This window comes from Myotis brandtii, unplaced genomic scaffold (assembly GCF_000412655.1).
Source record: "Myotis brandtii unplaced genomic scaffold, ASM41265v1 scaffold1086, whole genome shotgun sequence".
NCBI lineage: Eukaryota > Metazoa > Chordata > Mammalia > Chiroptera > Vespertilionidae > Myotis > Myotis brandtii.
Genome location: NW_005353696.1, coordinates 767,621 through 782,437, shown reverse-complemented (window position 1 = coordinate 782,437; position 14,817 = coordinate 767,621). Strand labels below are relative to the sequence as shown.

Here is a 14,817-nt window from a genome sequence, read left to right as displayed (position 1 = left end):
TGCAGGAGGCAGCTGATTGATGTTTCTCTCTCATCGATGTTTCTAACTCTCTATCCCTCTCCCTTCCTCTCTGTAAAAAAATCAATAAAATGTATTTTTAAAAAATGGAAGTGATAAAGCAAGATGGATTTGATGTGTAAATTGAGAAAATAAATTATTTTGAATAAAATCAGTTGACCAACTAACTCACTGCAAAATGTAGGACTAAGCCAAGAAAATGTCAAACAGATCAGATGTAAAGGGCCAAGTGCACGTTTCCTTGTTCTTGAGATCCATTTCTTCGGCATAATTCTGAGTTTATTTTTTTCAAGGCTCAACCACTTTCACTGTGGACAGGGATCCAGAATTTTTCCAAACTTTGCAACACCTTCAGCTCTGTGGTTCTCTTTTGTTAGTTACTATTATCTTTTCTATCATCAATCTTCTATTTCAAGTCAGTTTTTTTTCCAGTTCCTAACCTATACATGTGTTTCCCTTAAAGAAATATATAAAACATAAAATTGAACTGTTCACTAACAGATTAAAAAACCTCACTTTATGAATTTACAGTTCTTTAAAAATGAAAACCTCCCCAGAAAGTTCGTGCCAAAGGCCCTTCTACACTGTGTATCATTTTCCTCTTTGGAAGCCCGGATAAAACCTTTTTGAGGAAAAAAAATATAACTGCAAAGTACATAAACATTTTACAAGTTGACTTCAAAAGTAGTCTTAGCAAACAAGAGACAACTTGTAGTGTCCATATATAACTTTTTATTAAGAAAATGAACAAAATACATTCTTTCTCCATATGTACATTACATACAACAATTCTACAATTGCAATTGTTCAGCAGATCACTATTCACAAAGCAGTGTTGAAAACATTCATCAAACCTGGGATCAGAAGATTACTGTACCAAAGAACGAAGCCTACAATGTCCACACAGATAGAGCGACAGAGGATCATGATGGGAATGGGAGACTGAGAACACTCCACGTGGCGCAACAACGACTGGGGACAATGATGCTGCCTGAAGAGATCTGGTGCCCCAAGCACTTCTGTTTAACAGCCACAACCAGCTCAGGCCGGCTGCTCCTGAGCTCCCTCAGATTCCCATTTCTGGTTTAGGAACCTCAGGATAGAGCCCTAAGCCCCCAGTGCCACCAAAGAGGGTGAAGAAAAGAGCCGAGCCCTGACAGGCAGCAGTTACCGCCTTCACACGCCAAGAAAAGGAGTCTCAAATGAAATACAAAACTTCCGACTCTCAGCTGTGAGCAAAGAAATACACTTTTTGAAGAGACACTTGCTTATGCATGGCTAAGGGCATGCTTGTTTCAAGGACTCCTTATTTACGTTTATGTTCATCCTGCCTGTTTTCCTTTTGCTTTGCTTTTCTCTGCTTTTCCTTTGGCTTTTGGAAAGTACATCCTTTTTGGATGTGGGTTTAACTATGGTCATGTTAAAAAATACATGGAAACAGAAAGCTCTTCCTGGGTATGAAGATGCCCCAATGTGCATAGTGGTGCACAAAGAGCTGAAGAATTGGAATGAGTCTTAGAAGTTTCCAATGATCTGAACAAGGCAGCTCTCTACAGCTTCTGGGTAACACACCCATCATTTAGGCTTAAAAGATACATATCAACAGAATCATTTCCAGACTGTCTAGGAAAGGACAATGTTTAAAGGAATAGAAGAGTAGGCACAAATGCTCGCATCCCAGTGCTCCACACATGTGGTAAGACAATGAGAATGACTGTGTCAATTTTTTAATAGTTTTTCAGTCCTCTAACATGTTGGGTTATGGAAGTCAGGAAAAAGAAAATGAGTTAAGTCCCATCAGCTAATATATAGTGGTTTTCCTTCTTTACAATTATGTCCTAAGTTTCGATAATAAACACATAATCACAAACATCAACAAATGTTATCATTTAAAAGTCTCATAAAAGATATTTAACAATTTCCAGCTTCCAGATGAGCAGGTTGCGGTGACACCGTGTTGCCGGTGCGGGAGACGCTGCGACAGAGGGAAGGAGCTACCTATCACAGCATTACTAAGCAGGCCCAGAAAGAGCAGCTCTGTTGGCCGTGGAAGGAGTTGTATCTTCCTTCTCAATCTAACTTCCAGTCCAACTTTGGCTTTGAGGATCCATAAATGGAGGGATCTTAATTTCTGGCCATTGAGTACTTCTAATTTATAAAAGTAGTTAAAGAGTTGACTTAAAATCATCTTTAACACATGCCATTTTGAAAGATGGGATAATGTTTGTTACCAAGACGAAGACCAAGACAGGAAAAGGAGGGCCTCATCTTAGCTTTCCTGTACTCTTCTTCTGAGGCTGTAGACACAGCAGCGCATAGATTTTGAAGTGGTAGCAGGGAAGAAATCTCTTTAAAAGAAAAATATACACAGCTGACCCTTGAACAAAATGGGGGGGGGGGGGTTTAGGGACCCTCAACGCCTGCACTGTCGATATCCATTTCGAAAATCCACATACAACTTTTGACTCCCCCAAAACTTAATTACTTTCTAACAGCCTACTGTTGACCAGAAGCCTTACCAATAAACACGCAGCCGATTAACCAACACATATTTTGTATGTTATATGTATCAGACACTGTATTCTTACAATAAGCTGAAGAAAATGTTATTAAGAAAATCATAAGAGAAAATATATTTACAGTATTTATTGAAAAGAATCCACATATAAGTAGACCCGCGCAGTTCAAACCTGTGCTGTTCAAGGGCCAACTATTTAATATTCATATATATATATATCCATATACATATATCCATATATATATGTCCATATATATATCTATAACAAAATCTGCTCATAGAAAAACACATTATATTGCAATTTCTAAATTGAAGACTATAATAAAGGAAATTAATACTATACTATCTAATTTATACATTTCAAAAGACATTTTGCACAAGTCAAAAAAGCAAGCTGGCTTACAGAATAACACAATCACAGCACCTCTTGGCCAGGCTAAATGTAATGTTTAAGAAAGAAAGTCCACTTTTATTTCTCCAATAAAAAGAAATGGGTGGTATACAATTGAGGGAGAACACAGTTTACAACTGGCTAGTTACCAAAATAGTATTTCTGGGAAAGGACAAAAAAAAAAAAAAGAAAACCAACACATGACTTAAATATATATATATATATCTATCTTCCCAATAGACTATTCATACTTAAACTTTTAGACTTTCATATCCTACTATCAAACTTGGGGTTGGATAGACAACTACTTTAGTATATCTTATAATGTTGTATTCAGTGCTTCTACACATATAGCTAATGTGTATGTGTAAAGTTAAACTAAGCCTTTAAAAGATGAAAGTAGCCTAGGACTTCTAAAGTAGGCAATTAAAAAAGTGTAAAGCCCCCTTTACCCTTTCGTCCCAAGAAAGTAAAGACAGTAATTCCCAGGCAACATGCTAGAACAGGCATCCGCAAACATCTGACAGCATGGCCCTGATGGCATTAAGATCCTCTCCTCTTGTTTTGTTGCAAAATAATCCTAAGACTCTGCCAGCAACAATAGCATTAGCCTTATTCTAGATACCTTCTCTAATTTAATTAACACTTTACTGATGTGGAGGCAACCTAAAGAATACATCAGTTATTTAATACTTCTAATGCCAAGCCCAGAATTCATGTATGTATTTCTTGGCCAAGTAGAACAAACAGAGACCTTTGGGATTATGTAGAATTAATTTATTTTAAAACATGGAAACTAAATTGATGTCAGTTCAATTTTGTATGGGTTATAAGTTAAGCATGAAAGGACAATATTTTTCCTAAAGGGCTTGAAAAAAACACTAACCAAATGACACTAAACTGAACAAAGGCTTTCTTGAGGTTGGTTAACAAAGGAGAAATATAAAGCTCAAAATTGTCTACTTGAGCAACTCTTTAATCATGCACACAGGCCTGTTTAGTAGATGGTCAGTGTTTCTCTTCCTGCCAATTAACTTGGCATTCATTAAGCCCTGGATGGAACTGAAGAGTGGTGATCTCCTCAGGCCAGTGTACACGGGGCAGACAGCGCAGATACCCAAACTAACTAACTGCTGAATGCTAGCATCCCAGATGGTCAGAGCTGTTTCAGCAAGAGCTTCAACTCCATGCAAAGCAAGTCCCGGGGGAGCCCCAAACTGCCTGTTAAAATGTTTTAGTGCTGGCTTTCCCTCTGGACCCTTATCTAGGAACTAGCTGTACATAATAAACTGCTCACCTAGTTTAAGATCTAGGGCCCATTACATTGTGGACTTAAAAATATATTTTTATTGATTTCAGAGAGGAAGGGAGAGGGAGAGAGAGATAGAAATATCAATGATGAGAGAGAATCATTGATCGGCTGCCTCCTGCACCCCGCCCCCCACCGGGGATCGACCCCACAACCTTGGGCATGTGCCCTGACTGGGAATCGAACCATGACCTCCTGGTTCATGGCCAACTCTCAACTGCTGAGCCACGCTGGCCGGATTACACTGGTTTTTTTGTTTCAAGATCACTAACAGCTATTTGGGAGAAGATGAAAAAAGAAACTAACCAAGAAATGCTGCTTTCCAACGACTATTCAGAATAACTGAGCTTTGATCCCTTTTGATAAGTCTTCTTTCCAGCACTGCATTAATACAATTAATCTAGGGCTAGAAAGGAAGAGCTTTCTTCTTTGTTTAGATTTGTGGACCTTCAAATCCATAAGGAAAAAAAGAAGTTGCACCTGGCTGGTGTAGCTCAGTGGTTGAGCAGCATCCCATGAACCAGGAGGTCATGGTTGGATTCCTGGCTAGAGCACATGCCTGGATTGTGGGCTCAATCCCTAGTAGGGGGCATGCAGGAGGCACCCTATTGATGATTTTGATGTTTCTATCTCTCCCTCATCCTTCCTCTCTGAAATGAATATATTTTTTAAAAGTTCCTTTTTTCTTTTCTAACATATCCTCATTCTCTTCTCTAGCTCTGTTCCTAAGACTCAAGTGAAAATGCCACATACAGGCAAAATAGAACACTGCACACATAAGTTTCATAGTTCATTCAGATGGTGTGAACAACAGACAAAAAGACAAATTGTTTCACAATTATAAATGATATCTTACAAATGGTCTAATTCCCTACTAAACATTTCTCCTTATTTTTGTTGTTGACCCTATAGCTCTTGGATAACATCCACATAACATCCTGTTTTAAATCAAGCCAGGCAGTGTTTGAGGACTTGAAAGTATATTTGCAAACTTTATTTCCAAACAATGACTCTAATGTGAAAGAGAAACTAGAACTACCCTTTGGTTCTGGTGTTTTCAAGCTCTGAACTAGTTCAGGTCTATAACGTTAGGGTTCTACCGAACAAATAGACAGTGATATGCTTTCCCACAGGACACCTCTCTGCACCACTAGGACATCTGTATTACTATCATCTCTCATGACTCCTCAAGGGCTATAGAATCTATTGTCAGAGGACTTTATCATTGGCTATGACTAGGAATAAGATTTAGTCATTTGGAATTTGAACTAAATTCACATAGTTGAGGGGAAGAGACGTGTCTAAGCCTGCATTACTTTTATTTAAGAAAAAATGAATACCAATCATTTCATGGCAATCAAAGCTATTACCAATGCTCAATTATATTGAAATTAAAAGTCAATTCTTAACACAAATTCCAATTTCAGCAGAAAATCAGTGCTACTCGGAGGAGTTGGGAGTAGGGGGAAAAGGCTAAAAAGTATAAAGAAAGGAAAGACAATAGGCAAATGGAAATGCTGGTGATGTGAATTCCATAAGCTCTGCTATGAAACTTGTACCTTATCAATAACTTTATGAGTAAACTTCCTAGTGATAGGAAAAGAAGCCAACACTGGCTCCTCCATTAAAGCTGCCATAACCACATTACTATCCCCCATATGAAAATGACGAGCATTTTTATAGCAATATTTGAACATTAATTCTTTAATAATGTGCAAGTGTTAATTTCACTATTCTGTTGTCATAAACAAGGATAAATGATGTCTCAGAATGATTATGACATTTTTTTCACAAGCAGCACAACACCAGTAAGCAATGCCATATAAAACCTAGAAAGTCTAGGGCTAAAAGAGCCAAGAATAGTCAGAAAAATAATGACAACACAACTCACAGTATTTAGTGGGTAGAAGAAAATCAAGGTTAAAATTATGTATAAATAAAATCTCTAAGATAGTACTTTTTGAGAAAAATGAAAAGCACTTGAAGAAGAAATCCATAAATTGCAATGAGTCCTTCCTGCCAAAACAAATAATGACAACATCATTCAGCTGATCTAGTAGGCTAATTACTTCAACAAACTTGGAAACTTCCCCCTTCAACTGACATACCTGCAGACTAGAAGTTTAGGATAGCCAAGTCATTTCAGCATGAATACAAATCACAGGGAGACAGAGCCCACAGAGGGGGGGAGGAAGAAGGATGCTATTTGACTAATTAGGACTATAAGAATTTTTGAGCCTTGGCTTTGCTCAGTGGATAGAGTGTCGGCCTGCGGACCGAAGGGTCTCAGGTTCTAGTCAGGGGCACGTACCTTGGTTGCAGCCAGAGCTCATGCAGGAGGCAACCAGTCAATGTGTTTATCTCACATCGATATTTCTCTCTCTTTCCCTCTCTCTTCCACTCTCTCTAAAAATCAATGGAAAAATATCCTCGGGTGAGGATTAAAAAAAGAAAATAATCTTTGAGTGAAAGAGCCCAAAAAATCTAATCCTCAAGCCTGGCCATGTGCAGACCCTTTATGATACTTCTCCTATAAACCTCTTCTGAGGAAGCCTGCACATCCCAGATCAAGGCTATTTTAAGAGTTTAAAACTTGGTGAAAACGCAGGTCAGAATCTACAAAAGGATGACATTGCAGATGAACAATGATTTCTAAGAAAAGAAGGGTTATGAAGGGTGTATTTTTTATGTCTAGGTGACTGTTTGGAGTACACATTGTAAGGACACCCCAGCCCACAGAGAACTCACTTGAATCCGTAATTCTCAACTGCTTTGCAACATCCAACCAGCTAAAGAATGAACACATTTACTCAGGAAATAATCAATGACCCACAATTACTCAATGAATTTCATATGGTGGTAGGAATAATTACAGGGTAACTTCTCATGAAACAGTATAATTCAGAGAATAAATCAGGAACATACTCCTTTCTAAGTGTTTTTTCATCCATTAAGCATCATTCTCCATTCCTCACTAAATGATTAAGTGCCTCAAACTAGCTTTTGTTTGCAGGTTAGATTTTAAAACTGTTTTATTACATAAAACTGATCATGTTTCTGTAAATAGCATTTATAAGGCAGATGTGAAAAGACCCACTGGAGGATAAGCTGGCAACCACTTATATTCAACATACATATTTCACCCAAGAATAGTTTTATAATCTTAAGTAACTGAGCTCTGAACCCAACAAGCCGGTCTATGATAAACCAAAGAGTTAACTTTCTAATGCTCTCTATCAGTTTTTACTTATTAGACATGCATAGGCCAATTTTAATGTAAATGAAAACCAGGTTTAAAAAGATGCTCTTGCATTATTTTTCTGACTATTCTTGGCTCTTTTAGCCCTAGACTTTCTAGGTCAACCTATGAACAGGAGGTCACAGTTCAATTCCCGGTCAGGGCACATGCCCGGGTTGCAGGCTCGATCCCCAGTAGGGAGCGTGCAGGAGGCAGCCGATTGATGTTTCTCTCATCATTGATGTTTCTATCTTTCTCTCCTTCTCCCTTCCTCTCTGAAATCAATAAAAATATATTAAAAAAATTATCTTGCTAAAGGTTAATACTGTCAGCTTTAGCACAAAGTTAGACATTCAAGTCTAAATTTCTTTGCTTGAATAAGAGATTGATACATTTGAATTAATCAAGCTGGCCACATGAGGTCTCTGTCATTCCACAAAATGCAGATGAATTTTAGAAGTGCCTTGCAAGTCAGAGAATTTCTCATGAAGTATAAGCACTAAAAATGATGAAGATCTAGTTTACTTCTAGTTTAAATAAACTATTTCTAGTTTATTACTCTGGAATAATATATTTGGCTGGAAGAAAAGAGAAATGGGAATGAAGCTGAAGCTAGGGATAATAAAACTGAACAAACTGTAATCCACTAACTAGCATACCAGGTGTTTCAATATGAGATTTACTAAACTAGAAAGATTTAAAAAATAGTAAAACAGCTACTTGGCTATCTAAATAATGTATCTAAATACCAAATTAGATTATTTAAATTAAATATACTGCTGGAATTCTTGGAAATAAATGTAGTTACTCATTACATCTATAAGTAAATTTCAAAACAGTGATGTGAAATGTGAGCAATGTGTCACTCTTGGGCATGGATATAATGAAGCCCTACATTCTCCTACAATCATTACCAGCAGTGTAAAGCCCCATGATACAAACTCTGATTTACCTAGTCAATAATCTCAACAGTTTCTCACTTAAGCAACATCAAAGTGTTTGCTATCATTCAACCCCATTTAAACATGTTTGCAAAAAAAAAAAAAATCAAATCAGAAATAAAGAGGAAAAGTCCCACACCTAAATAAAGTAAAAGATAAAATTAAAATAAGCGGATGTAACAAAACAAAACTACTGGTACTATCAGGGAAAAACAAGAACAAAAAAAGTCACTGAGTTCCCTCCAAATATGGAATCTAAATGAATGAAAAAAATGACAAAGCATTATAAAAATAAATCGTGGAGGGCAGCAGAACTTCATTTGGTTAATGTTTTTAAAGTGCCAGAATTCACAGAGAGCAAAATTCAGGTTTTAAATTTAGAAATTCTTATCAAGTTCAAGTTCTTCCCTATCAACTCTTTGATTTGTACTTGTTTTCACAAAATGAGATTCAATTGGCCATATTAGTGATATACCATATTAGTGATATTAATATTTTATATTCTAGACTGTCACTCAGAAAAATCATTTTATGAAACTGTACAAGTATATAAGTAAATTCTATGTGCTCATCTGTAAAGTCAATTGGTTATTCTGCAGCTACACAAATTTTGGTACTTACTAAATTATATATTTTTCACAAGGTAAGGTACAGATCTAATTGTTTAATAAATCACTATACTGATTGCTTTGGGAAGCTTGGAAAGCTAAGAAGCCCAAGATTCAAGCCTAGAGCTAGGAAAAATAGATTTCTGTCCATCCCCAAAAGAAGTAAAATCATGCAATACAGAGTGAAGATGGATCTCCAAGTCTCATTCCTATATATGAGACTTTTCAAAAGTGCAACTCAATTTCTTCTCTTTCTTTGGTGAGACCTAATCTTGCTACTCAAGTACATACTGAATTCCATAAAGTCATTCACTTTTAAGAGCCATTGGACTGATGAACATTCATTATGCTTAGTCTGCTTTAAGCATGGTGGGTATCAGTTGCACAAAGCACACTTTTTTTTTTAATACAACTTGTTTTTAACACAGCATTCTTTTGAGCAAATGTAATAAGCACTGGTCAGGTGTAGGTTTCCTATATTGCATTCCATAGCACCTCATGGAACAATAAATATCTCCACCCCCCACAAAAAATAGACAAACCTATCTGCCTTTTTCTTTTTTAGTTTAATGAAAAAGTATTTGCACCATTTTTCTTTTCCTTCATTTAAAAAAGCCTAGTCTATGTGCTTAGTGAAATGCCTGCCAGTTGTATTCCACTGGACAACTACACTCCATCATTCTTTAAAATATCAGTATGCAGAAGCAGATGTGCGGAGCCAATGTGTCTGGATCAACAAAGCAGAGCTATGGACACCCATCCTCCCAAATGAAAATGCTATGGATTGATAGTACAGGAAGTAATGGAAGCCCTGAGTCTGTGCAGCTCTATCAGAGGGGAAAGCCATTTTCTTCCAAAACTGCCACAAAGATATCAATGAACATATTAATCACTTCTAGAATCCTCTTGCTGGTAACTTTTATAATGGCTCTTAAAGGTTCTGAACGATACTCTTCTGTTTAAGTTTCTGTGACTCAAAGCTTATAATATCCATCATAAAAACACTACAGACCAATCTCAGATAAGTGCCTGGACCAATCTTGGGTTTCATTTTTCAGTTCTATGAAGAGGAACATAAATTTGAGCCCTCTGTTTCTCCTATTGCTTAATGTAATACAAGACTCTAGTCAACAGAGACATATACACATCACTTTAACATACATCAGTTGCCCTATAGAACTATATACTGTTAAGAATGAAGAGGTAAACAAGTGACACCACCTACAAGCAGCTGTGTGATGCAAGGTAAAGGGAAATGGGAAGGGAGGAGAAAGAAGGTCACACAACCCAACAACACAATCCCAATTCTTATAGCACTGGGTCTGTTAATAGTGCTTACTTGCCCTAATTTTATAAAAATGAAATAAAAATCAGGAAAGGGTAAACTACCTGATTATTATTTTTTATACTCATTAATTTTTACAAGTTAAAGTAAAAAATATATATATATTTAAATGGAAAGTATACCAATTTCACTTTATTATTAACTTAACTGAGGAATGGGATGAGGAGAATGGGGCTGAGGTCAGGTATGAAGAAAGAGGGTTAGAACTTGTGATGGTAAAGATCCCTTCGGGATTCTGGTGCAGTCCTCAGTCACTGCGGCCTGTCGGTCAGTAGAGTTGAAATCCAGAATACTGAAAGCAGATTCCTGGTCTCCATTTCTGTCCAGTGACTCTTCAGTTACAGTGTGATGAGGTCCACCAGGTTGCCTTTAGGAGGAGTCATGCTGTCAGGAAAGAAATTTACTAAGGTGTCAAAGAGCTGAGTTCTTTGAGCATAGGTATGATCCACATCTGAAAAGCCTGTGAAGGAGAGATACAAAGAAATTCATCCATTGTATTTAAAACTCAACACATAACAGAAAAGCCGGTTGAGAAAAACAGCAATGTATAATGGAAAAACCAAAACCAAAACCAAAACCGGCTTTAAAACTAGAGCTATGGGTCCTGACCCCTTTCTGACTAGCTGGTAGCATTTTCAATGACTGATGTGAAAAGAACCTAGCCAAATAACCAGCACTTTAGTAACTATAGTGATTTAGTAACAATAGTGATTTCTCTTCCTTTTCCTGCAAGCATTTTCCTCTTCTAGTCCACTGAGGATTATTTCACTCCTTTTCTGACTTTTATTTATTTGTATTAGTATGTATTCATGGATCCTTTCCTTGTTCAATGTTATATTCATTGGTATCATTTTAATACTCATGTGGTCCCAGATTTGTCCAGTGAGAACTCTTTCAAGCTCCTGTCTTTCTGAAATATTCCGGTTAATTTCTAGCACTTCCTTACTTTCTGGTAGATATCCAAGCTTATCTTTACATAGCTCTGGAGTTAGCTATTTTTCCATGGAGCTCTAATTCCTTTTAGTGGTGAAGGATATTTAGAAACCAGATCAGTTGTACTAATTACCAAGGGTTTCATTGTTTTCAGGCCTGAACATATATGTACACACATTATGGTATGTACATAGCATATTTTTTCTTTAACAGAATCATGAGTTCATGTTTTTATTGCTAATTCCAATTTTTTAAGAACCTCCACAGGATTCTTCCTTTCCTTATCCCATTCTATATTTATATCTCCTTTCTCCCACTAAGAAAACCAACTCCCAGCAACATCATCATATTTACTCATTTGATCAACCTAATACACACAAAAAATGTTCCAGAATTACTATACCCATACTACTACCAGCAAAAACTCAAACGATTCTTTGCTTTTGTCTTTAGAGTATATCTGCAAGTATTGTTCCCTTCCCCCTGGCCCTAGGTCAGCCGTGGGCAAACTACGGCCCGCGGGCCGGATCCGGCCTGGTTGGAATGAATAAAACTAAAAAAAAAAAAACCGTACCCTTTTTTTTAATGATGTTTACTTTGAATTTATATTAGTTCACACAAACACTCCATCCATGCTTTTGTTCCGGCCCTCCGGTCCAGTTTAAGAACCCATTGTGGCCCTCGAGTCAAAAAGTTTGCCCACCCCTGGTCTAAACACTGTACTAAAAAGATTTAATTTCCTCCCCTTTGCCCCTACTGCATGGTAATGTTACTAATTTGATAGACGGGTTTGCTTGTTTCTCTTTGAATTCAACATTAGGGTTTTTCCCTTCTTTTCTTTATTTGTGAAAATGTTGTGGTATTGATTCTGTGACAGTACTCTAATGAAGTAATACCATTTTCATGAGATCAAATGATTTAGGAGGGAAGAAACACTAAGTTCCTACTGTGTGCTAGGTGTTTCTGTATGACTGCATTGCACTGTCATAAAAAACAACGAAGCAGTTATCATAAACTCCACTTTCAAATAGGAAAACTTAGAGAAATTGAGTAATTTAATAAGGTTCCACAGCCGGTAAGGGAAGAGAATGGAATGTGAATCCATGTCTATCTGACTCCAAAGCCCATTATTTTTATTAACTAACTAGAGGCCCAATGCATGAAAATTTGTGCAAAAGTAGGCCTTCCTTCCCCCGGCTGCCAGCACCGGCTTCCCTCTGGCACCCGGTACCCGGGCTGCTTTCCTCCTCCAGCTGCCCACAGGCACCCGGGACCCGGGCTGGCTTCCCTCGGCCCCAGCTTTGTCAGGAAGGACGTCCGGAATGATGTCCGGTCTAATTAGCATATTACCCTTTTATTATTATAGATTGAGTGCTTAAGTTGTAGGCAATGTGCTAAGTTCATTTAATCCTCTGAGAACATCTTTTACTTTTTCACCCTTTACCAATGAGGAAATTGAAATTATTCTTCATTAGATGAATGGTTAAATTATGGTAGACCTTTATTATGGAATACTATGTGTCACTAATAAGAATATAATAGAGCTATTGTAGTTTCATGCAAACATCTTCAAGTTACATCATTAAATTTTAAATTTACAATGCAAAATACATTTTTTATATTTTACAATAAAACCAGAACACCAAAACTATGCACCTACGTGTGTACATGAATATATACAGTCAATTGTCATTACTCAGATTCATATTTGTGTGCCTGCCTACAATCCCACAATCAATACTGGTGGCACTTCACAGAGATGCTCAGAGCAGCGAAACTTGAGTCACCACATGCACACATTCTCAGCTGAGGTCAAACTGGGTGATGCTCTGTCTTCTTGTTTCAGCTCTCATAAACAGTCTACTGGTGCCATGTTTTTTGCATTTTGTGCTTTTTTTTGGGTGACATCACTGCTTACAATGGCCCCCAAGTGTAGTACTGAAGTGGTGTCTTGTGTTCCTAAAAGCAAGAAGGCCATGATATGCCTTATGGGAAAAATTTGTCTGTTAAATAAATAAGCTTTGTTTAAAAATGAGTTATTAATGCTGTTGGCTATGAGTTCAATGTTAATGAATCAAGAATATAAACATATAAATAAGGTATCTTTCAACAGAAACACACATAAAGCAAGATTATGTATTGCTAGGTTGACAAAAATGTTGTGAGCAGAGCCTTGCACAAACATGTGTATGTCCCATAGGAGGAATGGTTCAGTATTCACTAACTCAGTGTTCCTGGGGACTTTATAGAGTGTAACTTCTGCAAATAATGAGAATCAACTGTATCTTGATGTCTGTGTATACAGTTGTGTGTGTTTGTGTAAAGATCTGTCCAGTATGAGTGGTTACACTTGAGGAGTGGGGACAAAGATTGAGGAAAGTTGTTCAAGGAGAATCTTAAGCTTTTATCTGTATTCAATTTTTTTTTTTTAAATATATCAAAGAGGGGCGGGACACTAAGAAACTCATCAACAGTGACATGACTATTTAAATATCAGAGACAGGACAAAAAAAGGTTGTATTGATTCTAAATCTCATGTCTCATCCCAATCACTTTTTCTCACCACAGAATGAAATGAGGAACTAATCACTCAGAAGAGTGAAAACTGGTAAAGCTCAATGAAAGGTGGTATAGTTAGTGGGTTAGGGAATGAGCTATGAACCGAAACCACTAAGGTTTGAATCCTGGTTTTCCCACTCACTAGCACTATTCCTGGACAAGTTACTTTTTGCCTCTCTGTGTCCTAGTTTCATTGAATATAAAAAGGGATCATAAGAGTAGCTACTTTATAAGGTTACTATGGAAATTAAATCAATTTTGTCATGTAAAGTGCTTAGAATAGTATGTGGCCCCATAGTAAGTGCTCAGTAAATACTAGCTATCACTCTATCACTATTACCATGACTGAAGATAATGACTGCTCTAAAAAGAAAGTGACCTATTAGGAATAATTTTTAAGTTAACATCCTACACAGACTAGGTAGTTTTTCCTATTTATGGTGAAGAAGTAGTAGTAGCAAAAATTCTCATTTTTTTCTGGATACAAGTTTCTTTATTTACACTTCCTAGTTCTAATAATAAATGTATCCTATCTAATAATAGACAAACATGGTAATTAACCGTACCTCCGACATGCTTCCCATTGGCTAATCAGGGCGATATGCAAATTAACTGCCAACCAAGATGGCGGCTGGCAGCCAGGCAGCTGAAGCGAACAGGAGGCTTGCTTGCTCCAGTGAAGGAGGAAGCCAAGGTTCCCTGCCTGCCTTGCCGGCCTCTGAGCTGCTCTCTAAGAAACAATGTTGCAATTATAGAAGCTAAAAAAACCCCAGATACCTGCTTTCAGCAGTGAGAGCTGGAGCCAGCAGGACCGAAACAATGTTGCAATTATAGAACCCAAACAAACCCTAGATTCCTGCTTTCAGCAGCCGAGGCCTCAAGCTGGAGCTGGCCTCAGAGCTAAAGCCGGCTCTCAGCTCCAGTGACAGCCATAGAAGGTAAATAAATCCCAGAATA

General features: G+C 37.4%; 1 protein-coding gene across 9 annotated transcripts in view; it reads right to left on the bottom strand.

Moving 5' to 3' along the window:
* Nucleotides 1-9,418: 9,418 nt before the first annotated feature.
* MKLN1 (muskelin 1, intracellular mediator containing kelch motifs) overlaps nucleotides 9,419-14,817 on the bottom strand; it is a 309,377-nt gene continuing 303,978 nt past the window's right edge. For 7 of the 9 annotated variants that reach the window (XM_014542908.1, XM_014542906.1, XM_014542914.1 and 4 more), the window contains one exon: nucleotides 9,419-10,828. In XM_014542908.1, coding sequence (XP_014398394.1) covers nucleotides 10,707-10,828 — 122 coding nt within the window. In that variant the 3' untranslated portion in view covers nucleotides 9,419-10,706. Of the gene's footprint in view, nucleotides 10,829-12,779; nucleotides 13,287-14,817 lie in introns of those variants that run through there. The other 2 variants (XM_014542853.1, XM_014542861.1) reach the window with 2 other exon arrangements.